The 27,061-nt window shown below is 37.3% G+C and overlaps 1 protein-coding gene across 2 annotated transcripts; it reads right to left on the reverse strand.

Moving 5' to 3' along the window:
* Positions 1-441: 441 nt before the first annotated feature.
* Positions 442-26,231, reverse strand: TARS1 (threonyl-tRNA synthetase 1). Of its 2 annotated transcripts, none has more exons than XM_044916972.1 (19): positions 25,987-26,231; positions 21,466-21,546; positions 19,499-19,689; positions 15,800-15,923; positions 14,178-14,299; positions 13,572-13,689; positions 13,241-13,305; positions 13,074-13,152; positions 12,174-12,320; positions 10,953-11,051; positions 9,652-9,692; positions 8,539-8,701; positions 8,301-8,438; positions 7,307-7,384; positions 7,046-7,146; positions 6,853-6,957; positions 4,797-4,869; positions 2,185-2,299; positions 442-968 (listed from the first exon to the last, which is right to left on the reverse strand). In XM_044916972.1, the coding sequence occupies exons 1-19, from the start codon at positions 26,041-26,043 to the stop codon at positions 820-822; spliced, it is 2,046 nt and encodes a 681-aa protein (XP_044772907.1). In that variant the 5' UTR covers positions 26,044-26,231; the 3' UTR covers positions 442-819. The 2 variants fall into 2 exon arrangements, with proteins under 2 accessions (XP_044772907.1, XP_021551701.1); XM_021696026.1 differs by having other exon boundaries at positions 9,652-9,818; positions 25,987-26,186.
* Positions 26,232-27,061: the final 830 nt, after the last annotated feature.

The following is a 27,061-nucleotide window of genomic DNA, read 5'->3' on the forward strand; positions in this document are numbered from 1 at the left end:
CACATCTACTTTATGTTAGATCCATAGTTGGTTCTAATTGTTCATATTCAAAAAGAAGTGACACTCCTAAAAAAATGCCTCCTTTGGGTGGCTCAGTTGTTGGGTGTCTGCCTTCGGCTCAGGTCATGATCCCAGGGTCCTGGGATTGAGCCCCGCATCCGGCTCCCTGCTCAGCAGGAGGCCTGCTTCTCCTTCTCCCACTCCCCCTGCTTGTGTTCCCTCTCTCGCTGTCTCTTGCTCTGTCAAATAAATAAATAAAACCTTAAAAAAAAAAATGCCTCCTATGCCTGAGAAGCAGGTACCCAGCCCATCCCCCACTCTGAGAACAGCATTCCCTCCCAACTGACAACGTTTAAAAAACATTAAAGATAATCACTGAATCACACAATTTGTTCCAGGCAGGTGTATGCGTATGTGAAGGACAGAGCATTGAAACTTACATGAATTCAAGTGTTTATTTTTACAATATAATCCAATTCTGGTCTTTTACTTTAATCAAATCTGAAAATTTTTGTTTTTCAACTTCATTAAATTTATAAAAAAACATTCTCCCACATTACATTAAAGCATTCTTCATGTTTTATTTCCAGTGCTCCAGTGTTTATTTAACAAATACAATCACTTTAATGTCTTTTAATTACTTCCTTCAAATACATGTTGTCTAAAATCTGTATAGGTCACAAAATAGGCTGATCCTGCAGTCACCTGTGCAGACTCTGCTAAACTATTCCAAATTTGGTATAAATTGATGTTTTCTAGAGTATAAAATTAATGTTACAGAATCCTTTCCCACTGAGCCGATCGGGGTCAAGTTCTTCATTAAAATTCTTCTTCTGCCTGTTTGCTGCGGGACTGCTTGAGCTGCTGGAGCCGCTCGATGGTTTCAGAAATCGTACGCTCTCCATGTACCTTATTATCTCTTGTACGGATATTAACGGTGTCACTGGCTTTCTCTTTTTCACCAATAACTAAAACAAAAGACACAAAGCTTTGTTGGGTGGAAGGATTTTTATTGAACATTTGAACAGAAATGATCCTAGGACCCAGAAGCCACCATGTAGCTTCTGATTCTTTAGAATGTTCAAATGAGCTAGCAAGCCATGAAAAGACATGTAGGAATCTTACTTAAATGCATTATTACTCACTGAAAGAAGCCAATCTAGAAAGGCTACATACTGATTCCGACTATATGACATTCCGGAAAAGGCAAAACTATGGAAATAGTAAAAAAAACAAAAACAAAAACAATCAGTGGTTTCCTGTGGTTAGGAAGAGTGTTTTGTATGTGGAGCACAGAGAATTTGGGGGGGGGGGCAGTGAAACTGTAACGGTGGACAAATGTCATTATATATTTGTCCAAATCCACAGAATGTACAAAACCAACCACGGATGTAAACTGATGTAAACTGCAGACTCTGTAAGAAGTATACCAGTTTGGTGAGGGATATTGGTAGTGAGGGCGGCTGTGTCGGTTTTGGGCAAGAGGTATACATGATAACTTTGTCCTTTCCGCTGAATTCTGCTACAAACTTAAAGTGCTCTAAAAAATAAAATATATTTAAAAACAAAACAAGGGCGCCTGGGTGGCTCAGTTGGTTGAGCGACTGCCTTAGGCTCAGGTCATGATCCTGGAGTCCCTGGATCGAGTCCTGCATCGGGCTTCGTGCTCGGCAGGGAGTCTGCTTCTCCCTCTGACCCTCCCCTCTCTCATGTGCTCTCTCTCATTCTCTCTCTCTCAAATAAATAAATAAAATCTTAAAAAAATAAATAAAAAATAAAAACAAAACAAAATAAAATAAAATAAAATAAAATAAAAATAAAATGTTCATCAGGTGACCATGTATAGTTGGGCGACCAATTTAAAAATCTTTTCATTTAAAAAAATCTATCATTTCATAATGCTTCAAGCCACTGTACTTACTGAGTCACTTAATCCAGCCAACTTAATAAAAACTTACCATATGAAGGAATAGGAGATAAAGGAAAGAAGATTTTTAAACAAATCTTTACCGTTATTCTTTTTCACACCAGAATTTCCCTTTGTTACAACAAATGAACAAACTTCATAGTGCAAGAATCTGGATTAGAGGGAACTAAACTAACGAACACAATTCTCATAAGTCTCAAGACGTCAGTGTTTTCCTAAGGTTTGGCAGGTTTTCTTTGGTAAGTTTCCTTTCTTACCTAGGATGAAGTTATATTGTGCTAACTGTGCATTTCTGATCTTCTTATTTAACGTACAGCCCGGATCCAGATCAATGTCCACCATGAATTTAGCATCATGGAATTGTTGCCATACCTATTTAAACAGATACAGAATTCTTCAGATCTAAAATAAGAATTATATTTTGATCTTAAATGATTTTATTTAACATGATTTGAATAGTTATGCAATTATTAAAAAAGGAATGCTAGTAGGTATATTGAAGAATATGTTATTAATCTGTGACTTGGGACTACATTTTCAAAAATTAAAATGACATATTTTGCTTTTGAGAGGTAAATGTTTTAGAAAATCCTTAAAAATCAGAATTCAGCCAATCAGCTAAATTTAATCAGTTCTTTACAAAAGAAAAAATCCTTTTGCAAACATATCTTATGGTCACTAAATAGTTGCCAAGAAACAAATTGCTTATCAGTCTCCACATTAATACATAATGATGGATGTCCAATCTAACACAGAATGTAATATTTCTGATCCCTCAAATAGGCAGCAAGCTGGTAACAGGAATTCAGTTGTTGCTGTCATTTGTGTGTGCAACATTTTAATATGAAACGTTGACAGCACAAACAATAGGCCCAAACCATCTTAATAGCTTTTTGTTTCTAGAGAATGGAATACAGTCATATAAAATTGTCTTTTAACACTGATTATTTCTTTAATAATAACTTTGTGTATATGACCTAAGCTAAATAGAACTCTATAAGAAAAAAAATAGAACTCTACAAGAATAATTTATGTAAAATAAAAGAAAATATCAAGTTTGAGAAATACTAAAAGGTCATTTTTTTCTTTCTGAACAGGTATTTTTTGATTAAAAAAAGCATTTTTTTAAGAGAGTGTGCAAGCGGGGGTGGGGGTTGGAGGGGCAGAGGGAGAGGGAGAGAGAGAATCTTAAACAGACACGGGGCTTGATCTCATGAACCTGAGCCAAAATCAAGAGTCACACGCTTAACCGACTGAACGACCCAGGTGCCCCAAAAAGAAACCTTCTTAAATGAAGGAGCCAGAGGCAAAGATCAAATTGGAATTTCTTGAAATAAACTTCCAGGAATCTAAAGTTGGCAATCTACATTAGAGATTATTATTCCATGCCTTTTTTTCTCCCCTCAAAAATACCATCTCCACTTTACCATCTTAAGTTTTTGTATATTAAATAGTAAACAATGTTTTCAATATTTTTCCTTTCCAAAAAAAGGCAACACTACATTAAATTTTATTAATTTTAAGTTAAATTAAACTAGATTAAAATTTCCATCTACCTGACAACCAATTACCACTAACAGGACAAAAAGATCTGAATAAACCATTTTTATTTCACTAATAGGCTGTTATGTCTACATGATCATTAACCAATAGGGATTTTTGTTAAGTACGCAAATTTTAGAAGGGTTCTTGCACGGTTTATTACGGGTGCCAGGATAAGACTATACTTTCAACTGTAAGCTATTTAAAAGAATAAAGCATAGTGTTTTAGTTTCTTCACACGGGCCCTTGTGTGCATGTGAGTTGCACTACTCGGGAACTGGTGAAGTGGATAATCACAGGCTGTTTAGCACCCCGATCTCTAGTCATTAAGTATCAGTATTAGTGCTCCCCAACGCGTCCACTCAATAGAACCAAAAACCCCATGCCTGCATAACTCCAAATACAACCCCCACCACTGACGGATGGGGGTAAGTCAGTATTGTCACAGTTGAGAAATGAGTTATTTAATTACAGATCTTTCTCCTACCATGTGAGCTTTCATAGTGCAAATAAGAGAAAGTACAATCAATTAAGCACGGGACATAACTGATTTTTATCATTTATAACTAAAACTATTGTGCGCAGTAACAGAAATACAGTACGTCTGAATGGTTTGCTTTTCAGGTGGTCTAATGTTCATGAATTTTTTTTAAAGACAGTTAAGACCTGAGTGCAATTTATTCTGATGATCTAGAAACATGACGGTTTTGACATTATGATATTGTTCCCTGATATTTAAATCTGTTTTAACTAGCCAATTTATTACTTTTAGCTTGCAATTACGAAACAATGATTATTTATAACACGACTTTTAACAATTTGAAATTCCTTAGTATGGAATTGTCCCTCTAACAGAACAGACTGTTCTAGTCTTTAAGGTGTGAAGCATGAATGGATATTTACAAATCTGTTAGTAAGGAAGTTTTTTAATGGGAAGGGCAAAACATGGGACTGGCACACCATTAAGGTAAAAGAAAATTTGCAAATAATTGAAGAAATTTACATTACAAACATGAAGCAAAATTATTCTTTGATCAAAGAGCAGCTTAAATTGCATTATGCATCTGAAATTACGTATCGTACTGGGGCATTATTTCCTCATACAAACACTAAAATATACAAGTGTATTTAAAACACTATTCAACTTATGTCTTCTGATCATGAAACATGCAGGAAAGTATCAAAGAGGTAATGTAATCTGTTCAGAAATAGGAACGTTTCTCTATACCACAAGTGGCTTGATCTACCAAGGATATGTACATCTTATGAGATATAAAAAGCCAAGTGGCAGACAGTAAATTGAAGAAAAGTTGTATTTAAGGATTACCTTTTGGGCATATTCATCACATGTTGGTCCCACTGGAACTACCATTACCTGGCGAGGAGACAGCCAGAAGGGCCTTTAGAAGAAATTAAAAATATTTAATGTGGATTGGGGTCCTTTCCTAAAAAACGATGGCACATTTCTTAAGCCTGCTTTTCAGTATCTTCCTAAAATATGTAAGGGCCACTTTATTTTTTTTATTTTTTTAAAGATTTTTATTTATTTATTTAACAGAGATCGAGAGCACAATTAGGCAGAGCGGCAGGCAGAGCGGCAGGCAGAGGGAGGGGGAGAAGCAGGCTCTCCGCTGAGCAGGAGCCCAATGTGGGGCTCAATCCCAGGACCCTGGGATCACGACCTGAGCCGAAGGTTGCCACTTAACCGACTGAGCCACCCAGGTGCTCCAAGGGCCACTTTAAAAAACTCTCCCCTGCCCCTTATATCCAATAAAGACTAAAGGGAGGAGATTCAGGAGCAGAGAGGGCAACTTAAATCAGGAAAATCCGTAACTAAGGTTTGATTTACTAGGCAGATGGCAAAGCACATTGAGGGCAGGGACTATGCCTTGCACCTCAACATATCAGGAAACAGAACATCACGCACCAGCTGCCAGAGGGGCTAAGAAAGAATTGCATTTAGTGATTCACTGTTCAACATTCTCTTATTAATTATTCTTCATGGGGGACATGGACCAGACCATGCCTTCAGTCATTCAAGATCCATTTTGTGGGATTTAGCAAATTATAAATGATAATAACTGGTGACAGTATTTGATAAAAATGAGTGTTTTCACTTTTTTTTGAAAGGCAGACTGCCACCTATAGCGCCTTGTTTGATAATGTCTGGAGTCTTGCAAGCCTGACTACCCTAAGTTCTCCTATGTTTTCACTTCTTATTAAAAACTGACCATTTGTAACTCTACCTGTGGAGTATTTCAGGTGTCAAATCCTCCCTATGCTGCAGACATTAGGACTAGTGTTTCTCTTAATCAGTCCTCTAGTTTCAGTTGTTTTATTACAGCAGGGAAAAGGCACTAAATTCTGCCCAAACTGGCTGTTCCCCACCTATTACAGGTTTGACAGAACAATCAGCTGAGGATCGCCCTAGTCTCTAGAAACCACGTAGAGAGTGCTTTCCATATTTGATTTGATTTTGTGAAACAGAACTGAAAAGAGATGATCTCATTTCACTGACAAGTATGAAAAACTCCCTTTAATGACTGAACTAACCAAATTAGAAATAAAATTGAAATGACTACAATATATAAGGTAAAACACATTAACATTTTACAAAAGTTTTGTATCAATACAATTAATATGGCAGACTCTACAAAATCGGTGTTTTATAACCTTGTGTGGCTTTCAACTGCCTTTACAAATTGTGGGCCCAGACAAAACTGCTTAAAAATAAAAAGGAAGTTATGTGCTCATATCCTGCCAGCAAAAGCATAATCTTGTAGAAATAAGACAAAAAATGTTGATCAGTCTGGAGTCTGTACTTTCAATTAAAAAGTAATTGGCAAAGATTTATACGATCTGAAGAGAAACCAGAGTACAAATCATGGAACACTACATCAAAAACTAATGATGTCATGTATGGTGATTAACGTAACATAATAAAATAAAATAAAAAAAAGAACCCTTGAAGTAAGATCAATTAAAAAAAAAGTAATTGGCTTCTAAGGGATGTCAAAATACTTGCTTATTATGATCAGCAATACTCAACAAAGTAAGCCCAAAGCGTACTCTTGTTTACTCAGACAGAAACATCAAAACCATGTTAATCCCAAAGCAACAAATGTGCTTAGTGTATAATAACTCCCAATTAGAAAGTATTATATAACATTCAAACAAATCAAATTCTGAAATAAAAATACTACTAATAATTATTCTTAAAGCAAAAATTTAGGTTTAGAGTATGATTCCTTAGTGAACACCTGTCATTAATTAGAAGTGACCAATCAGATCATTCTCCTTTTCTACTGCATAACTAAACTGGACAGCAGACATTTCTTTTAGTCGATTTACACTGTCTAGACAAAAACAATGACAAAAATTACCATTTGCCGCCAAAGTTTTCAGTGAGGATAGCAATCATTCTTTCCACTGACCCCAAGATGGCTCTATGGACAATCACTGGCCTTTTCTTATCATCACCATCATGGCTACATAGGAAAAAAATATGGTTTTACTTTACCTATTCCTTTATATCCCCCTAAAGGCGAGTACTCAGAGCAGACTCCAGAAACTCACCTTACAAAAGTGAGATTAAATCTGATGGGCAACTGAAAATCCAACTGGATTGTTGCACACTGGTGGTACCGACCAATTGCATCTTTAATCTGTATATCAATCTAAGAAGTAAAGACGTAAAGACCAGGTTATTTTAAGATGCTGTCTATATTAAAGCTCAACTCAGTAGTTATAACAAGACTGGCTTTCTTTCTAACTTAAAGTGTGTCTTCTTCACCCCAAAATAAAAATCACATTACTCCAATAGACTTTCATACTGACCTTTGGACCATAAAAAGCTCCATCTCCAGGATTTAACTCCCACTTCTCACCAAATTCATTCAGACTGTTTTCAAGTTGCTAAGGATAAAGCAAGATGATCTTTATTTTTGTTCATCTGCAACTTCCCTTCTTCCAGCCTGATCTAAGACTAAAACTACAGTAATTACTTTCTTGGGTCCCTATTTTCTGTGTTAGAATTCTGTCCACCTAAACATACTCACATACAAATCCCCTTTTCTGAGAAATAACTGAAATTCATCAGTGTATAGGTTTAAGAAGCACAGCACGATGGTTTGATTTATACTGTAAAATGATTACCAGTTAGATTCAGCGAACATCCATTTTTCACACAGACACAATAAAAAGAAAAGAGAGGGGGCACCTGGGTGGCTCAGTTGGTTAAGCCACTGCCTTCAGCTCAGGTCATGATCCTGGAGTCCCAGGATCGAGTTCCGCATCGGGCTCCCTGCTCGGCAGGGAGTCTGCTTCTCCCTCTGACCCTCCCCCCTCTCATGTGCTTTCTCTCTCTCATTCTCTCTCTCTCAAATAAATAAAATCTTTAAAAAAATAAATAAATAATTAAAAAAAAAAAAAAAGAAAGAAAAGAGAGAAGAAAAAAAGAAGAACATGTTCTCCCTGTGATGAGAACTCCCAGGATTTACTCTCTCACCAATCTTCCTGTGTATCACACAGCAGTGTCTGCTAAAGTCATCAAGATGCCTATCATGTCCCTGATACCTGCTGTTCTCATGACTGAAAGTTTTTATCTTTGGACCACCTTTCTCCAATTCCCCCCTTTTATAAGTTACAGCTTGATGACTGAAAAAATACTCAACCATTTGTAATATGAAATCATACATAAAAAAACTAGCTTGCTCAAACCTAGGAACCATTTCAATTTTCTCTTGCTTTTAGCCATTTAAAGAGCCTTGTTTCTTAGAACAAGTTCATTTCAGTCAAATAGTACTCAAGCATGCTGAAAAACAAAACTTACTTTCTCAGCTTGATTCCATACTTCAATATCTCCAAGGAATTTTTCTGGGCGAGTAGACAGGTTCAGTTTAAAAGAAAATCCAAATATGCTATATACTGTACGTAGAAAATCCAAACAACCTTTTATTTCATCCTCAATCTTTAAATTAAAAAAAAAAAAAAAAAAAGACAGTGGTAACTCTCCTTGACTTTCTTCACAATTCTTTCAAATTATTTTATCCCACAGAATCTCGTAATACCTGCTCTATGGCACAGAATATGTGAGCATCATCCTGTTGGAATCTTCGTACCCGCGTAAGTCCTGTGAGTGCTCCTGACAACTCATTCCTATGAAGTACCCCAAAATCAGCTATCCGCAGAGGCAACTCTCGCCAGGACCTTGGCCGATGATCAAACATAAGGCTGAAGAAAAAAGAAAATTAAAACCCACTGATAATTAATTTCACAAGCATAAAACTACTTTTCTAATATATGAAAGGCTGTCTATACAAGCAACACTTCTCAAATTCTGGACTTCATACCACAATGTAAGCACTTGCATGAATAAAATAGCAAATAAATTATAATACAAACATCCACAACTAAGAGAAAATAAAAACTGATTCCCATGGGTCTGGAGTCAAATCCTTGTGCTCAATATTTCCATTAACTTGAGGACTGCCTTTAATGCTCATATTAAAAAAAAAAATCTTAGCTCCATACTCATCATTTAATACACTGGAAACTAAAGACTGTGCCTTCTTGTCACTCCCAAAACTGCTTCAGTTCTGTCTGAAGGTGCTTCAGCAACTTTAGAGAATCTGGGAAAACTAAGAACAAAGCCAGCTGGCCCCCTGACTTACAACCCAGTTCCCTCAGGGAGATTCCCCTCCCCCGTCACCTTCGAGGCCTTGCTGCTAGGAGCTGGAGATACCGAGCCACCGGCAGCCACCGGCAGCCACTGCTCTCCCTAGTATTCCCCTGAAGTCACTCTTCGTCTAACTTTCAAGGATAGAAAGTGAAATAACTGCAAAGCAAGGAAGATCTCCCAAGTATGTCAATTCATTAGCAGGTTTTAAAAGAACATGTTTAAGAAAAAAAAAAATTCTAGAGAACTGGCCATGCCCACATTCAGTCTACCTGTTTTATATTCTACCTGTTCGCTGCTATTATCCCCCATTCTTGAATGTCTACATATCTGAGGCTCTAACTCGGCAGGAAAGATGTTATAATATCACAACAAAGCTACATTTAAATATTCTTCTGATTCCATAATTTGTTTTAAACAAAAATTCTTTCAAAGGAGGGAGAGCATACCAGGACCAACTGCAGCATGGGAAAATCTTTAATAGGAACTCAAAGCTGCTAAATACCAGTGTCCGGGGCAGTTCATGGGTTTCAGAGCAAACAGCTCCTTCTCCACCTCAAAGGAGAACATGTTCTCACTATAGTGCTGCCAGTGGCCCGACGTCATCCAGAGTCGGCTGTTGTAGATGTTTGGGGTGACCACCTCCTGGAATCCTCGTTTCCTATATTCGCTCTGTCAGAAAACAAACACAATACACATGTAGGAAATAGAGAAGTTCTTATTTCTGGTGGGAGTAAAATTTAAAGAGCAGTTTTATACTAGGATCTAGTGAAATTCAAGATGCACATACGTTATAATATAGAAATTCTACTTGGAGGTATGTATGAAAGAAGAAACTCCTGCACACACATAAGGAGGCCTATCAAAACAATGCTACTACTGTACAATCACTAATATGAGAAAATTAGAAATCACACCAGTGTCCACCAATAAAGGAATGGGCCTAGTGTGGTAGTTAAAGAACAGAGTAAGTAACAAGTGAAAATAAACAGGATTTTTAAAATATGATTTTTTGAATTATGAAGACTGATACACAATGAGACTTCACGTATGCAAATTTGAACTACACAAACACATAAATAATTTAGGGTACATATGTATGGGGTAGATATAAAATAACATGAATCTATGCTAACTTCAAATACTAGTTTCTTCTAGGAAAGGAGGGAAATGAATCAAAAGGGGTCCTAAAAGGGAGCTTTTTTCTTTACTCTACACATATTACTTTACTTAAATAAAAAAATCTGAAGCAAATATAGCCCAGTGCACATGTGTGGTAAATCAGGGGGTGAGTATGCAGATGGTGGTGGTGTTATTCCCTACAAACCTGAGCCTGAAAGACTTCATATTTTATAAAGAATAAAAAAGCAATGTAAAGACTAACTTGTTTTTTTGAGGAAAATATAAATGGTCAAAGAGCATACAGAGCTCCCACTTTAAGTTCACCAGCTTCTCTGTTGTGTACATACCCATGTATAAGGACAAAGTCATGTATTAAGAGAAAGGAATTTTTTTTTTAAGTAGGCTTCATGCCCAGCATGGAGCCCGATGTGGGGCTTGAACTCATGACCCTGAGGATCAAGACCTGAACTGAGATCAAGAGTCTGGATGCTTAACGGACAACTACCCAGGTGCTCCAGGAGGAAGGAATTTTTTAAACATTTTATGATAATTCACACTTGCATTTTTATTCCTTTAAATGTTTCTTCTCAAATACAAGATTATTTTTTTCCTTTTAGTAGACCTTATTTAATATAATCAACTTTTTTCCTAAATTTACAGAAGAAAATAGTGAATATGGTTTACCCTGATGAATTCAATAAGTGTATTATAAATGTATGCTCCCTTCGGCAGGAAAAAGCAACTTCCAGGGCTGAGTTCATGAAAGAAATATAGTTCTTGGTCCTGAGTAAAAGAAAAGCAAAAGAATGTTTATATATGCACGTAACATCAACATAAACTTCAGTGTTCCTGAGTTCAGAATATGACCATATCTCATATTTTAATGTATGCCATTCCTGCATCAAAGAAAACGTTAATTTTTCTGGTGTACAATTCAATAGTATAGAATCGCAGCTGATTTATAACTTAGCATTAAGTACGTTCTCTGCCTGTTACATTCCGGAATCCAGTCAAGTTTACCCAAGAATGACCTGGAGCAGGGGTTAGTTCTTTTCAACTATCCACAGTGGGAGCTCTCACAGTTTTAATTCCTCAAAGCTCTGAGATGTGAATATTGTTTCTTTTCTCTTTTTTTTGAAGTAGGAGCAGCAGGAAGGAGACCAGGAAAAGGACAGCGATAACGAAAGAGAAGACACAGATGAAGCTGCCTGACTTTGGGTTTTGGTGAAAGCAGCACACCCTCCTACCTTCTTGCCTACCACTCCCCCACCAAACGCCCAGAATTCTCAGGGAGGGGCCCCACCAACTGTTGGTGCTTCCTTACCACTGGAATTTATTTCAGGCCACCGAGAGAGCAGGGTAGGAGATGGCACAGAGTGAACACAACTTTAGAAACGTCATGTTTTTATCAAACCTAATTTCCAGTTTAGAAAACACTGAGGGGAACAGGGATAAAGAAAATAACACCATAGTATCCACTGGTGACTTGCTATGTCACCTTGGGCAACAAGAAGATTAATTCTAGGGGAAATTGGTTTCCACATCTTTAAAAGAAGTCCGTGAGACCAGGAAATTTCCAAAGTATCTCCCAGCTCTATGAAACCCTGCTATGCTGCTTTTACAGGAAACTAGGTCATCAGTATCTGTTCTTAATAAAAATAGTAGTTAAAATGAGTATTTCGGTGGTACTGAGCAATAGATCCTAGAAAGATAATATAGACAGTAAACAGTAAGTAAGATAACAGTAAGATAATAAGTAATTTATGGATTATATAGGATACAGCACAATACAGGAAAGCTACAGCATCTTTTTAAAAGGAAATTCCTAGTACTTAATACAACTAAGTTGCAAATAAAAATAAAGAAAATTCAGCCTAGAAACATTTTTATTCTTTTTTAACATACCCTCCCAATTTTCCTATGATCTCGGTTTTTAGCTTCCTCTTGGAACTTCTCCCATTCTTTCAACATTTTAGGATCTGGGAATGAAATGCCATAAATTCTCTGGAGAGTCTCCATATCTGCTTTGCCTTCCCAGTATGTGGAGGAATTCTGAAAACAAATATTAACCATGAAACAATATTCAAATTTGTTACTATCTCACTTATTTCGAACTAGATGTTATTTCTTATAGTGGTCTATGAGTCAAATTCATAGTAGTCCTTATGACAAGAAAAATGGTATAAAAGGTGCACACTTACTAAGCATCTCACAGTTGCTCTGAAGCCGAGCTAAGGTACAAAGCTGGCTGTTTGATTCCCTCAAAAATACTTCCCTCTCAACCATCCACTCAAACCACAACTCCACAAACATGAGATGCAAGGGCATCTCCCACAAGAAGATTAAGTAAAAATGGAAAGTAAACCAACAAAAAATATCTTGAAATGACCCAATTTATTCTTATAATTTAAAGTGCATTTGAATAATCATCCATAAAATATTTATGAACTGGCAAAAACTGGCAGGACTAGTTTAGTTAAAAAGCACAAATAAAGTAATTATTACTTAAGACAAACAAAGAGCAAAAGCACATACTAATACTAAGTTTCAAAGCTCTTCAAACCATGACTGTGTGAGTTTTGGGAATCCGGTAAAGTTCCATCCCCACGTGCTCTGGTGATGAATGGTCACAGCTTCAGACTTTCAGTTAAAAAAGACTAGTCACTTAAAAAAGACAGTGACTAGCATGAGAAAAAATCCATCCTTATATTTGCAAGAGAAAAATAGGCAGAAAGATAAACCAAGAGAAGTTTAAACATATACAGATAGATACATTCACATAGTCTTTAAAGTTACATTGCTTACTTTGTGTATTTTCAAAGTCTTAATTTTGCCAGTGTGTCTGACATGAGGACCCCGACAGAGATCTATCAAGGGGCCACACCTAGAGATAAAAAGAAAGGAAGTTTAACAAAGACTTAAAATGACATATATACCAGTTAGTTACATTTAATGACAACTGACATTCTCACCTATAGACTGTGGTAGTTGGAGTATTCACTTTTTCATTCAGTATCCGACATTTGAACTTATTGTACTAAAAACAGGAAAAATTGTTTTGTAAAAAATCCTCCTTTAATTTTTATTTCTAAATACTACAGCTAAAATATAACTCAAAATACATCTTATCGAAGCATTGCAGGAAAATAAATATGTCAATACTTCATGTTCTAAAAACACTGTTACATTTTTCTAAAGAAAAGAACAGGCTTCAATTTAATACACTAAACCCCAGTGTGACAACTTCAAGTAACATTACAGAGTGACACAGAAGTGGAGGATGTATGTTACAGCTCAGTTTACCTTAAACATTTCTAGTAAAGTTTCTTTCTTTACTTCCAATCTTTCAAAAGCTTGTTTTTCTTTAATGATTTTTTTACATAAAGCCTCCAAAGAAGAGAAATCATTGCTGGACACACCCCTGAAGGAAAAGGAAGTATAATTAATCTCTTTCCACTCTATTCTACTCACATAGTAGCTTGGAGGAGTATTTCTTTAAAAAAAACGTGAAGAGTTTTAATATAAAAAAATAGACCCTAGCATCATATATTAGAATTTTAAACTAGATATTATTGTTTTTATATTTTATATTTTCAGTGGCTTCTACCTTGGTCATCACGGAGACTTCTCACTAGTGAACCCTCCCTCCACCACCTCTATGACCGGCTTCACTTTATTTCCCAACATACCTTAGGGTTCTACCTCCATCGATCTACAAAGGAGCTCTTATAAGTTACTAGCACTTCCTAAGTTACTACAACACTTCAAGTTTTGATAGTGGAAATACTTGGTGACTATTAAGCAGTAAGCCTGTTATCATTCCTTCCTTACTGAGAACTCTTTAAAAATAATATATGGACTCTGAGTAATTCAGAATTTATTTATTTTTTATTCAGTTACATAACTTACCCTTCTTCAAGGTACATGTCATAATAGAATCCATTTTCTATTGGTGGACCATAACATAAACATCCACCATAGACTCTTTCCATGGCTTCACCCATGATGTGAGCACTTGAGTGCCAATATACCTGAAAATGCAAAGAAAAATGGGATGGTCTGAGTTTGGGCATATATGCTGTCAATTAATACGGCTGCCTTGAAAAAGATATATAAAATTTACTCTAAATAAACCAAAGACATGAAAAATCTAAATTTAGAAATGTATAAACTTTGGTGTGATTCTATGCAGAGCCAAAATGATTTAGGAGGGTTTTAATTACTAAGTTGCTTTTGTACCTTAGAGATTGTCTGGTTTAGTTGTTTCCAAACTAATTAAATTCAAATTAGCATCATTAATTACAAGGGATAGATTCTGTTCCCTGAAAACAACTGCCACTCACAAAGTGACTGTCTTCTTGACTGTAATGACCCAGGGTCTTTGGAGACAATGTGCCTATGTCCCACATCCCATGTGCTATGCTGTGGCCCTTACTGAGATGTGGGACATTACTTAATTACATTCTCTTTTTCCTTATTGGCCGCAAACAATTAAGGTGTTGTAACTTGTCCCCACAACTCATTTATAAAACACAAGGACAAACATGGACACTGAAATCTGATGGCAATACAGCTGACCCTTGGACAATGCAGTGGCTAGGGATGCTGACCTTCCATGCAGTCAAAAACTCAGTATAACTCATGACTCTCCAAAAACCTACTAGTAGCCTACTATTGACCAGAAGCCTTACTGATAACATAGTCAATTGACACATATTTTGTATGATATATGTATTATATACTGTATTCTTATAATAAAGCTAGAGAAAAAAGTTATTAAGAAAATCATGTGGAAAATACATCTACTTTATCAAAAAATACTTACAGATATTTATTTATAGAAAAACAATCTGTGTATTAGTAGACCTCAAACTCATATTGTTCAGGGGTCATCTATACTTGGTAGATGAGTCAGAATATATCCACAACTATATTTTTAAGATTTGTTAAAGTACCAAAATGATTTTTAAAATTTTCATTAAAAACTTAAGGAGTGCAGAATACATCTGAAAACCACTGATACACATACATAAGTAAACTATCATAATAAAACAAAATATTTCATTTCCCTTTATATGGTATACTATCATGGAGAAATAAGAAAACCTTGCCATCAAATGCAGGCTGATTTTTATAGTGCTTTCAAGCAGATTTGCATTTTAAGATGAGGAAAATATGGAAATTAACTGTCCAATAGGGAGAGTAGTTTAAAGAATTGTTCAATTTTATTTGTAAAATCTATATATCTTGCTTAAGTGTTGACTGACAGGGCAGAAGCAATTTTTACTTGCTTTACCAGAACACTTTTCTCACTGAACTATCCAGTAATGAAAATAAATTTATTCATGTTCACTTCTTAAATAGACAAGGCAAGCTCTTTTATGCTGCTCCCTAAATGAAAGATAAAATGAAGATTTCAAATATGACAATGAGACACCAATAACTCTAAACCCTCTGACAGTGGGAGCAGGAAGACACTGGAAATGTGAACCTTTATCTTGAAATTCAGTGACTACTAAATAAAAACTTACCGCTTGAGCTTCCTCATCCTCAAATTTGAGAAGCTCCAAGGTACAATCTTCCTCCAGAGGACGGTCTACGTCCCAAACAACTTGATTCACTTTAGCAATAACAGTGTTGTCAGCCAGGCCTTGACTTAAAAAATATACACACAAGCATATGTATAAACAAAAGAATGTAAAAAAAGAGTCTTTTGTAGTACAACACTTAATCTGAAAACAAGAATAGGAAAATAAACGCTATATATATTCTATATTAACACTACATACATTACTTATAACGTATATTATAGCTTTCTGAAATAAAATGGAAAAAGCAACAAACCCCCAAAATGTACCCAAGTATAACTAGAGGATCCCAAAAATCCAGAACACTATTATTTTACATTCAATGCCTCTTATTTAAGCAGACACAACTGTGATAAACAGTTTTCAGTGGCTTGATTAATCTTTTCACTTCTCCAAATAAAGTTTTCCACAAAGCCAAGCTATTTAGGCTCCAAAAAAGAAAAAGAGGGGTTACTAAGTAACTCTTCTGCTCTTCCTCCTACTTGAAATCTGTAATAGATTTTTTTCTGTGAGGTAATGCTAGCCACAGAATAAATTCTGTAAATGACTAAGACGTATGATTTATAATAAGCATATAAGTAAAATAAAGGACTAGTCAATAAAACTTGTTTATAATACGGATTTAAAAAGCCATTTACACACACAGCACAGAGAACACAATATAAACTATCACCAAGCGATTAAGACCACACTATCAGACCACACCAAGTGTAACAGCCACAGGAATTCTGAGGACTGGAAAGCAGCAAAAGTCAGATTAGTCTGGACAGGCTTTGAGGATAAAGTAATGAGGGGCTGAAAGATCAGGGCTGAAAGATCAGAAAAGGAGAGGAGGTGGCATTCCGGATGAGGGAGATGCGTGTTAAGAAAGGTTCAGGAAGAGGAGCCTGGGTGGCTCAGTCGTTCAGCGTCTGCCTTCGGCTCGGGTCATGATTCTAGGGTCCTGGGATCGAGTCCCGCATCGGGCTCCCTGCTCAGTGGGGAGCCGACTTCTCCCTCTCGCACTCCCCCTGCTTGTGTTCCCTCTCTCACTGTCTCTCTCTGTCAAATAAATAAATAAAAAATCTTTAAAAAAAAAAACCCAAACCAGAAAGGTTCAGCAAGCTGCATGGCTAGAGAACTGAGTAAGATTAATCAGATTACAGGTCTGAATGTGTAGCTAGAGAAGTAACAGTGTGTAATAGCCTAGACAACTCAACAAAAGCAGACAGCACTCTATACTTAGAAGGAAAAGTTTACAGTCTTTGTAATGTTAATCTTAAATAAAACTACCACCTGAAGGCTTCAGCTGGCTAGACATGCAGTGTTGGATGGTTCTCTTCTTACTCTGTATAAGTACAACTAAGTACATACAACCTTCCCCACTTGAGGTTTAGGACAGCACTATAACAAAAGGTAAACCATAAATTCCCATCCCATTTTCAAATTCACTGAATTTCCAACAGATTACATCCAATGTTTTCTTTCCTTCTGAGATCATATAAAGCCAACAAAATGAAAAAAATATACACATTTCATAAGACATACATGGATTTGGCAGAGAGAAATCTATTTTATCATATTGGTGTAAAAGTTTTCAGAAGATTAAAGAATTGGCCAAAAGGTGACTAATATTCTCCATATTCATTGGGAAGAAAATGGCTTTTATCTCAAGGGTCCAAAATAATGCCTTGTGTTGCTAACAGCAGAGTTACTTTGAAAATGTAGATACGCACAGACCATATTAGATCATTTCAATTTTCCAAAGAAGGGATAGAGTAATTAAACTTTCAGATTTAAAACAAAATAAAACTTCAAAGAAAAACCTTTTGAAGCACATGGAGCACGGCTTCTTTTTTCTTCCCTTTTGTATTCACAACTACCATCCAAACCTTTCAACAGTCTGTTACTCATGCTATAATTTTTCACACAACAGCAAGAATTTATTCTGTACTTTTGTAAAAATGTCTTAAAGCACCCTCACTTGTGGATCAAAGCTTTATGTTAAATTTTGCAGTTCTCAAAAAAAATATTTTCTAATTGGTTATTTGATAAAATTACAATGTAATCTGGAGGACAACATTGTAGAATGTAGAGAAAAAGTTCCTGGACTAATAGGAGCCTGAATTTTAATACCAACACAGCTACAATCTCAATGTGCAACAACGGAGGATTACCTTAATCAAAATGCCCATGAAAGTCACCTCTAAAATGAAAGGTTGAACTTATTCATTTAGAGGTCTATCCAGTTATTTATGATCTCACATGGGAACCTTGATATTACAATTTCCTTCTTACTTCCTCTAGAGTAAGATATAAGTACTTTAGGTACAATCAATGGTCAAATTAACTGAAACACTCCATTTTCTTTGTAAAAAGTACTAACTAGTGTCCATGACACAATAAAGATTCATGGCTCAAAGGCCAACTGCTTCTACGCTCGCCAGCTGCATAGTGGGCTTACTGCTAATCAGCTAGGTTGGTTCCCAAACCTCTGTATATACTTGTTTTAGGCCTTAGGTTCAACAATATGAAGTTGATGATAATCAACCATTTTTGACAGTCGCCTGGTGACTGCAGGTGGTTCAAATCAACATATAATGAGATAATAAAAATAAATTAGAAATAATTACATATATAGGGTGAAAGATATAGTGAATATGTATTTACATGTTTTAAATTAAAATGTTTAAGACAGAAGTTGGCAAACTCTTTCTGTAAAGGGCTAAATATTTCAGCCTGGACCATACCTGGTCTCTGTCATATCTTAGTTTTCTTTCTTTTTTTTTTTCAAACCATTTAAGAACCATGCTTAGCTCTTGGGCCATACAAAAGTAGGCTATGACCACAGTTTGCCAACACCTGGTGTTAGATATGTACATCAATTTATGCTTTCCCATCTTTATCATTTCCTATAAACAACTATTAATCCCAATCATATCAGAGTAAGAAAGCTTGACTCTACTACAAAGTATGCATCTAATTCTCAGTTATTTCTCTCAGCCCAATACAAGTTTTAAGATCAGACATGGTCCTTTGAATTTATTAAAAATAGTATATTATTTTCACGTGTCCTATATTAGCTTCTTAACGTCCCCATGTGAGATGTTCTACTTTCATTTTTAACTTCAAAACAGACATTTAAGTCAAAATAAGTGAAACACTGTCTACTTGGTTTTGTGATATTTACAATCAAAGTAGAAGAACTAATAATATAAAATCCTTTGTAAAATAAGACCAAAGTGGACTCTCTCAAAAATTACCTTTGAATCTTTTTTTTTCAAAGGAACTTTTTTTAAAGATTTTATTTATTTATTTGCCAGAGAGAGAGAGCGCGCAGGCACGCACAAGCAGGGGGAGCAACAAGCAGAAGGAGAAGCAGCAGGCTCCCTGCTCAAGCCCGACGCAGGGCTCAATCCCAGGACCCTGGGCTCATGACCTAAGCCGAAGGCAGGCACTTAACCAACTGAGCCACCCAGGCGCCCCTTAACTTTGAATCTTGAGTATAGAGCTCCACATCATTTTGATTTTTTTAAATCCCAAATAATATAAATTAAACATTAAAAATACAAACAGTAACATAAAAATATTATGAAGATAAAACTTGACAATAAAAAAATTTAGTTACAAACAATAGAAGGTCAAGATAGGTGTAGCTTATACCTAATTCCACAAGCAATTTGATATGGTGTAGTTTTCCAGGATTCTGCATTGACCTGTTTACCATCAGGCAGAGTGACTTTAATCAGCTTGCTATCTTTTTCTGCCTTCTCTGCCAGAATGGAATCATGTTCTGCTTTTAGTTTATTATACATCTCAAGACGTGTGTTAATATATTCAGGCCAAGGATTCAACTGCAAGACAACAAATGAGGAAATAAATGATCAGTAAATACTTGCTTTCCTCTTTAGAAAAAAGAAAGAAATAATAAAAACAGACAATACAAAAATTATGATTACTAATGCAACACGGTAAATGGATTGCCCAAATCACTAAGCACTGGCTTAATCATGTCCTAAATTAAGGTAAGAAAAAGAATTAAATGCTGTCTTCTTATAATTTTTACTATAAGCATTTTTTAAAAAATAGAAAAATACAAGTAACAACAGACACGTGGGCTGTTAATATCTTAATGGACAATTATTACGATTTGCTATTTGCATAAGGTGATTTTGTTCCTTTTAAGACATTCTCTGAAGGTCTTTTCTAATCAAATGACACATACAGCTATAAACAATACTAGAAATAAAATGGCTTTTCCATTTTGTTTCAATCTTGTTCAAGGGATGGTCTGTACAGCTGGTCAGACTATACGTTCACTTACAATTCTTAACTAATCAACTATAAATTCATTTGACTTACGGGCTCCCATTCACAGAAAATTCCCTCTGAATTCAAAGAGAAGAATAATACCTGCACATTGCCCTGAGAAGGGAGGTAAGACAAGTACACAAGTGATGGAAGCAGAGAGGAGGAGGAAAGGTCTTAGACAGCTCACGGTGAACTTTTTTCCAGACAGATCATTTAAGACACATATGGTCACATTTTGTACTTAAAATACTCTAATCAGAAGGGTCCTTTAATTGCACCTTTTGTTTCCTCTTTGCAGGCTAATTCTCAAGCTATGACGGAATAACACGTACCACTGTACTGAAAGCATGAAAAACAGACGAGGAAACATACACATTTTTCTATTTACTTGTAAATTTTAAAATTCACAATCAACAATTTCCCCCACAATTACAGTGGACTAAATGGACAAAACCTAAGAGAAGTGGTTAGGTAGGGCTGTAAGCAACACTTAGTTCCTGATCACCTACAAAATGACCCTTCAGTAAATGAAAGCACTAGAAATTTACCAACGCAGCATTAGTAAGAGCAGCTCTGTAAAGCCAGTTTACGTGCTACAGGACACTTCTACAAAGCCTGCTCCTTTGTGCTTCTGCATCCTGGTAGTTTTCTAAGGAGTCTCTAATAAAAGGCAATAACTAAAGCAAAAACTGAAACATGGTTCACAGCAGTTCAACTTCAAAAATAAAGTGGGAAGACGAGCTTAACTGCCTCCTAAAGCAGAATACCCAGAAATCAGGTTGATTCTGGGCTGACTTTTGAAATACTACCTCCTCTCAGTGTGAGCTGGGGGAACTGTAAGCATTTTCTTTACAATGGAGAGGTCTCAAGGAGATCTATCTGGCTCAAAACCAAACCCTAGTGGCAAGTCCTTGTGGAAACAGTGTGATGGGTCAAGGAATTGGGCCCTCTCTGGTTTCTGTTGCATTCAGTGTAAACTTAAACATCAAGTCTCTACCTCTTAATATCTCACTGAATGAAATGATCAGACAGCTGGCATCCAATCTGGCAACTGAGTAATTACCAATCCCCTTCTTTCCAACTTTTTTCCTCTTTTTTTCCCAAATCTAATCCCAAAGATCATCTTGCAATTGTACTTCAATGTTGTTTTCCTTTTTCAATAATAAATAGCTGCAAATCTTTTTCCACCCTGACTTTCCTAATTCTTCTCCAAGTGTTCCACCTAGTGCCATGTAAACCATTACAATCTCATACAGAGTAAGTGTGAGACAGCTCCTGCCACCTGTCAATCTTTGATAAGAGGGCTCTAAAACATTCACCTCTGCTCGGCCTCCGTCTCCAGATCCTTCTTTGTTCTTCTTCTTGCCTCCTTCCTTTCGCTTCTCCTCCCCAGCACCTACCTATATAAGCAAAGAAGAAATAAGATTTTATATTTTACTCTAATTTGACACCCCTTCATGCTGCACCCAGAAAACTTCTGAGGATTTTTAGCATGTATTTAAAAAAAAGGCGGGGGGGGGAGTATATCTGATTTTGAAAGACTAAAAGATTTCACCACTGTCAAAGACAAATTAACAACTTGCAATAAGGACAAGTCTTAAAAAAGTAGAGAGGAGTAACCTGATAACATTCAAGTCCTCCGATTTCGTTTACTTTGCTTGTCCTGTGATTCTCACTTCAGGTTTGCCTGGACATATACTCAGTATATGGCCACAAAAAAGCATGCAATTTATTCAGTAATAGTATTTGCAGAAAAAAAAAAAAATCTAATGTTTTAGATGTGCAAACTTAATCTCTCCAGGGAAACTGAGGCACACACGTGAGAAACTCCCAGAGAAGGAAAGAACACAGCTGCAGCACTATGGTTAGATGTTAAGTAAGTTAGGACAACTGACTTTAAAGGATGGAGATTTCAACAGGCTGGGTTTTGAGAATGGAGGAAATAAATTGTTGGAAATGTTGAGACAGAGAATGAGAAAAAAATGGGAGAGAATGACAAAACCAGGCTGACAAAAACAGATTGTTTTAGGAAATCATGTCAGTTAAGACAGACTAGGGCTTAGACAGAAGCAAACACTAAAGGTTATGGGGTTACCATAAAGAATGTGGACTTTAATTAGAAGTACATGAAGGCATAGAAAGTTTTAAAGTAGTAAGTCCTGTGCAAAAAGGCAACCAGTGTAGAGTTGGTCTATACTGGTGGTTGTCAACCAGAAGAAATTTTGCTCCCTAGCGGATACCTGGCAATGTCTGCTGATACTGGTTGTCACAACTCGGGGGGGGAGGGGGTGCAACTGGCATACAGCGGCTAGAGACCAGGGATGTTATTAAACATCCCACAATGCACAGGTCAGCCTTCCCAAACAGAGAATTATCCAGTTCACAAGGTCAAGAAACCCTGAAATTCATTATGGGATACTGTGAAGAGTATCTTCACAGAAATGAATTCTTTACTTCACTGCTCAGACAGAAACATTCTAAAGCAAATTGCACTACAAAAAGTTTTACAATGTACAAAGTTCCCCACAAACAATCGCATCTATTTCTTGGCAACCCTGTGAGATTGACATTATTATCATTCCCATTTTACACATATAATTAAATGGGAAAAAACTAGATGATTTTTCTAGGTTCACACATTAAGTCACAGGAAAGATACCCAATCAGGTGCTGACAGTGGTTCACCCTAAGGAGGGAAGTGATGATCAGCAGTGAAGGAGTTTTGAGGGTAGAACTGGGAATAAGAAGGGGGGACTTTATTATAGTTTTCTATATGTTTGTGGTCTTTTTTTTTCCCTAGCAGTTTTATTGAGACATTTTCCTACACCATACAATTCACCCATATAAAGTACACAATTCAGTGGTTTTTAATGTATTCATTCAACCATCACCAAGATCAATTTTAAAACATTTTCATCACCCCAAAAGGAAACACTGTATCCATTAGCAGTCACTCCATTTTCTCTTCTCCCCAGCCCCTGGCAACCACTAATCTACTGTTTCTATATATTTGCCTATTCCAGGCACTTCATATAAATGGAAGCATACAATATGTGGTCTTTTGTGACTGGTTTCTTTCACTTAGCATGATTTCAAGATCATTCATGTTACATATATCAGTACTTCATTCTTTTTTTTATTGCCAAATAATATTCCATTATTTATCCATTTAACAGTCGGACATTTTGAAATGTATTACTTGTATAACTTAAAAATTAAACTAAATTAAAAAATATATGACTTCCAATTTCAAGCTGAGCTAAAACTCTTCCCACTCTGGGATTCTGGATTTCACAAACTTTTCAGGTTCATTTATAGTCAATAGATAAATAATTAACATAATTCAAGCCTATTCTAATCAATAAAACACTAACCAACAGGGTTACAAGATTCTCTATATGCCTTTGCTCTACTGTAGAAATGATGCAACTAGTCAAGTATCTCTGGTAAGAGGGATGAAACTTAATTGCAGATGTGTGCAGGTTTACAATGGAAAAAGAATGAGACACTTCTACTTTTCGGAGTGTATGTTTTTGGCTTTGGTCATATGGATATCTGCCCAATGAACAGGAGTAGTGGAAAAGAAGGTGAAAATTAACAGAAAGGTTTTCTGTGTTCTAAATGCCTCTTTTTTTATAAATGAGAATACGGGCCCAAGGAGGGTAAAGTATTTTGCCTATCTGTATACAGCTAGTAAGTAGTAAAGCCAGGACATTGAAACAGGTTTCTCTAGAACCCTGAGCTCCATCCCATCTTTACTACAACAATTAGGAAGATGCTGGGCAACTGTTCTCTATTTCCAACAAAAACAGAACAAAAATATGTGAATTTATGCATCGTGTATCTATGTATAAGCAATCTAAAATTTCAATCCAAAAGTTGGAACACAGTTGGGACTGTAAAGGGAAGCTACAGAATTACCTTCCTCAGGGATATTTAGGAGTTGAAGGAAAAGTACCTACAGAGTGTAGTGTAATTAAATTCAACCCCAGAGACTGGGACAGCTGGTCTAGTCCTGAAGTCCAATAGTTTGATGTAGTATCTGTCCCTGACTCATTTCTAGGCAGGGGACAGGAGGCAGGACAGCACCAGAGCTATGAGTACTGTTACAGAATATTGGGTTTGAGCAAGGTACTTACTTATTCTTTGCCTATTTCCTCATCTGTATAATGAGGATAATAACAGAACCTTCTTCATAGTTATATAAGGATTGAAAACGTTGAGTTAATGCATGTAATGTATAATATAGTACCAGATCCACAGTTAGCATTCAATAAATATTAGGTATTGCATAATTATTACAGAAGAGAGAAATCATGTATTTGTTAGCTCTACATAACCTTCAATTAAGAATGGCATAACGTAATATTTGTGGACATGGAAAGTTGTTGACTACAGACTATTAAGCAAAAAAAGTAAACAAGTTACAAAACAATAGAGATACCATTTTTAAGTGAAAAAATATAAACAGAGAAAACCCTATGAAGAGGCACCATTTATCACCTTAAATTTGATTTATACGGTTTAGAATGTGCACATATGAATTTTCCCCATTCTATTCCTGAGTTAGAGGACATCTTCATTTTACTGGGAAAATTGTGGCTTCTATGTGATTTATCTTTTCAGAGAGTTAGGGTTGAGGCTGCTTTAGCTTAAGACATCACCACTCCTCACTTGGACTACTGCAACAGCATCCTGCTTATGGCCTCACCTCTTTCCAACATACCTTCCATCCCAATGCCAGAATGATCTTTAAAAACTACAATCCACATCTATCATTTTCCTGCTTAAGAACTTTCTCCTGTAGATCACAATTTCAAGTATCTCCTGAAATCCTTCTAAGAGCTCTAGCTCCCCCCTCTTCAGGCTGATCCCTTGCAAGCAACCTCACAGACACTTTGGGTGTGCCTTTTCACTGCCCTTGCTACCTTTACCTGTGGAAGCACTGCCCTGCCTGGTTTACCTGGTGAACTTAGACTCATACTTCCTAACTGAACTCAAAGGAGCCCTGCCCAAGCAGGGTTAGGCACTCCCTCTTTCTGCATTCCCATAGGGTTGATCACACTGCACAATGACTATCTTCCTGCCTCACACACCAGGCTGTAAAGTCCTAGATGTCAGGCACTAGGTCCTTTTCATCTGCCTAGCTTCATCTTCTAGCAGTGCCTGGCAAAATGAATACCTGACATTTGCTGACCATAAAAAAAAAAAAAAAAAATCTCATTCTGGTGGTGTGAAAGTGACCTGGGAGTTGTTCCTAAGGAATGGATGACACCAAAGGGAAAGTTCAAAGATGAAATGATCAGCAGGTGTGAATGTGATAAGGCAGGGGAAGTGTGTAACCTCTCTAAGGTTTGTCAACTGGGGTCACCCGGTCTCTACCACTTACTTATTATAAACCACCCAAACTTGGGGAAGTTGGGTCAGATCTCGGGGATTCCCTTTTCCCTCCCTTAAACTGAAGCTCTTTACCTCTACAAGGTTTTAGGATTAAATGAGGTTCTGCAATGTTCTTCCCGCCTAAAGTGAGTAAAAAACATTACTCTGGGAGTCCCGAGTCCTAGATTCTAATTCTGTCTCGGCTTCCAATTAGATGTCTGGCTCTAAGCTAGTCCCTCTCTCAGGGTCTCAGTTTCTTCAAGTGCTAAAAGAGGATGGACCTAGAGATGACCTGTAAATGGACAGTCTCTGCCCAAAAGAGGCTCTGGCTCGTCCAGGAGCTCCATCGCCCCCCTCGGGTCCCACACGGGCCGGGCCGCTTCCTTCTTCCTGCCTGGTTGGGCACCGTGGACACCAAGCAGAGCCCCAGCCTGCCTCCGGGACCCACTCAGTTCGCTCACCGACTTCTCCTCGTCTCCCATCTTCCCTGAAGGGCTCCTGTCCTTCTTCTCCGACATCAACAAACCACGAAGGAAAGACGGAACCCAAAAGCGACGCCCTGGAAGAGAGGAGAGCCGAAGCCAGTCAAAAGCGGGCTGGGGCCCCGGGAACACTGCGCTTGCACCACGTTGGCCCGGAAAGGACCAGCTGATGCAATCGGAAAGCGCCCAAGCCCCGCCTCCCAATCAGTTGGGAGAACGGGCAGCCAATCGACAACTGGGGAAGGCGGGTCCTTCCGTCTCTAAACCAATGGAAAAACTTGGTTTTTCCTGTCGGAAAACAGAGTGCGGCGGCCTGGGAAAGGGATCCGCGGGCGCTAAACCTGTACTCCCTGCGGGTGCAGGATTTAACCCCTCCGAGAGCCTAGAAGTCCTCAATGCGCGTGCGCCTTTTTTTCACGCATACTCGCCTATTAGTCAAGGAACCTTCCAGGCACCGTAGCGAGTGGGAGGGGCTGGGTTCAAGCTTCTGGGAAGTCTCCAGGGACCCGAATGCTCTCCCTGTCACTGGGACGGATCCGGGTTAGAGCCCAGGGTTTCCTACGGCTTCTGCTCTGCCTGACCTGACGTGACTGCTGAGTTCTGGGGCCTTCCGAGGGTTCTCTGTCTGTAGCGGTGAATGGAGCTCTCCTAATGGCAGTTCAGGCTTCCCGAGACCCAAGCCTTGATGATCCAGGGACGAGCGCCTTTCCTCGGACCTTCCTTAATATGTGCCTCCGCCAATCTGTAATGCGTCAGAGAGCATTTCCAAAGGGCCCAGGAAAATACGAGACTTTTACTTAAGGAAATAAACACGCTGACTCCAGGGATCTCACGCATAAGCCTCAGTGTTTGGAATCGAATGGGCCTATTTTTATTTATTTTACCAGCCAATTAAAAACAATTACTAACTTGAAACCGGAAGTGCAATGAGCTCATTCACAGTTTATGTAGTTCATCACTAAGTTGTATGAATTTTACTTTCTAAACATCAGGCCTCGACAACCCGCCGCCTTCAGAGCCATCCTTCCACAAAGAACAACAGCTTTCTAACCTG

The sequence above is a fragment of the Neomonachus schauinslandi genome, chromosome 7 (genome assembly GCF_002201575.2).
Source record: "Neomonachus schauinslandi chromosome 7, ASM220157v2, whole genome shotgun sequence".
In the NCBI taxonomy this organism is placed as follows: domain Eukaryota; kingdom Metazoa; phylum Chordata; class Mammalia; order Carnivora; family Phocidae; genus Neomonachus; species Neomonachus schauinslandi.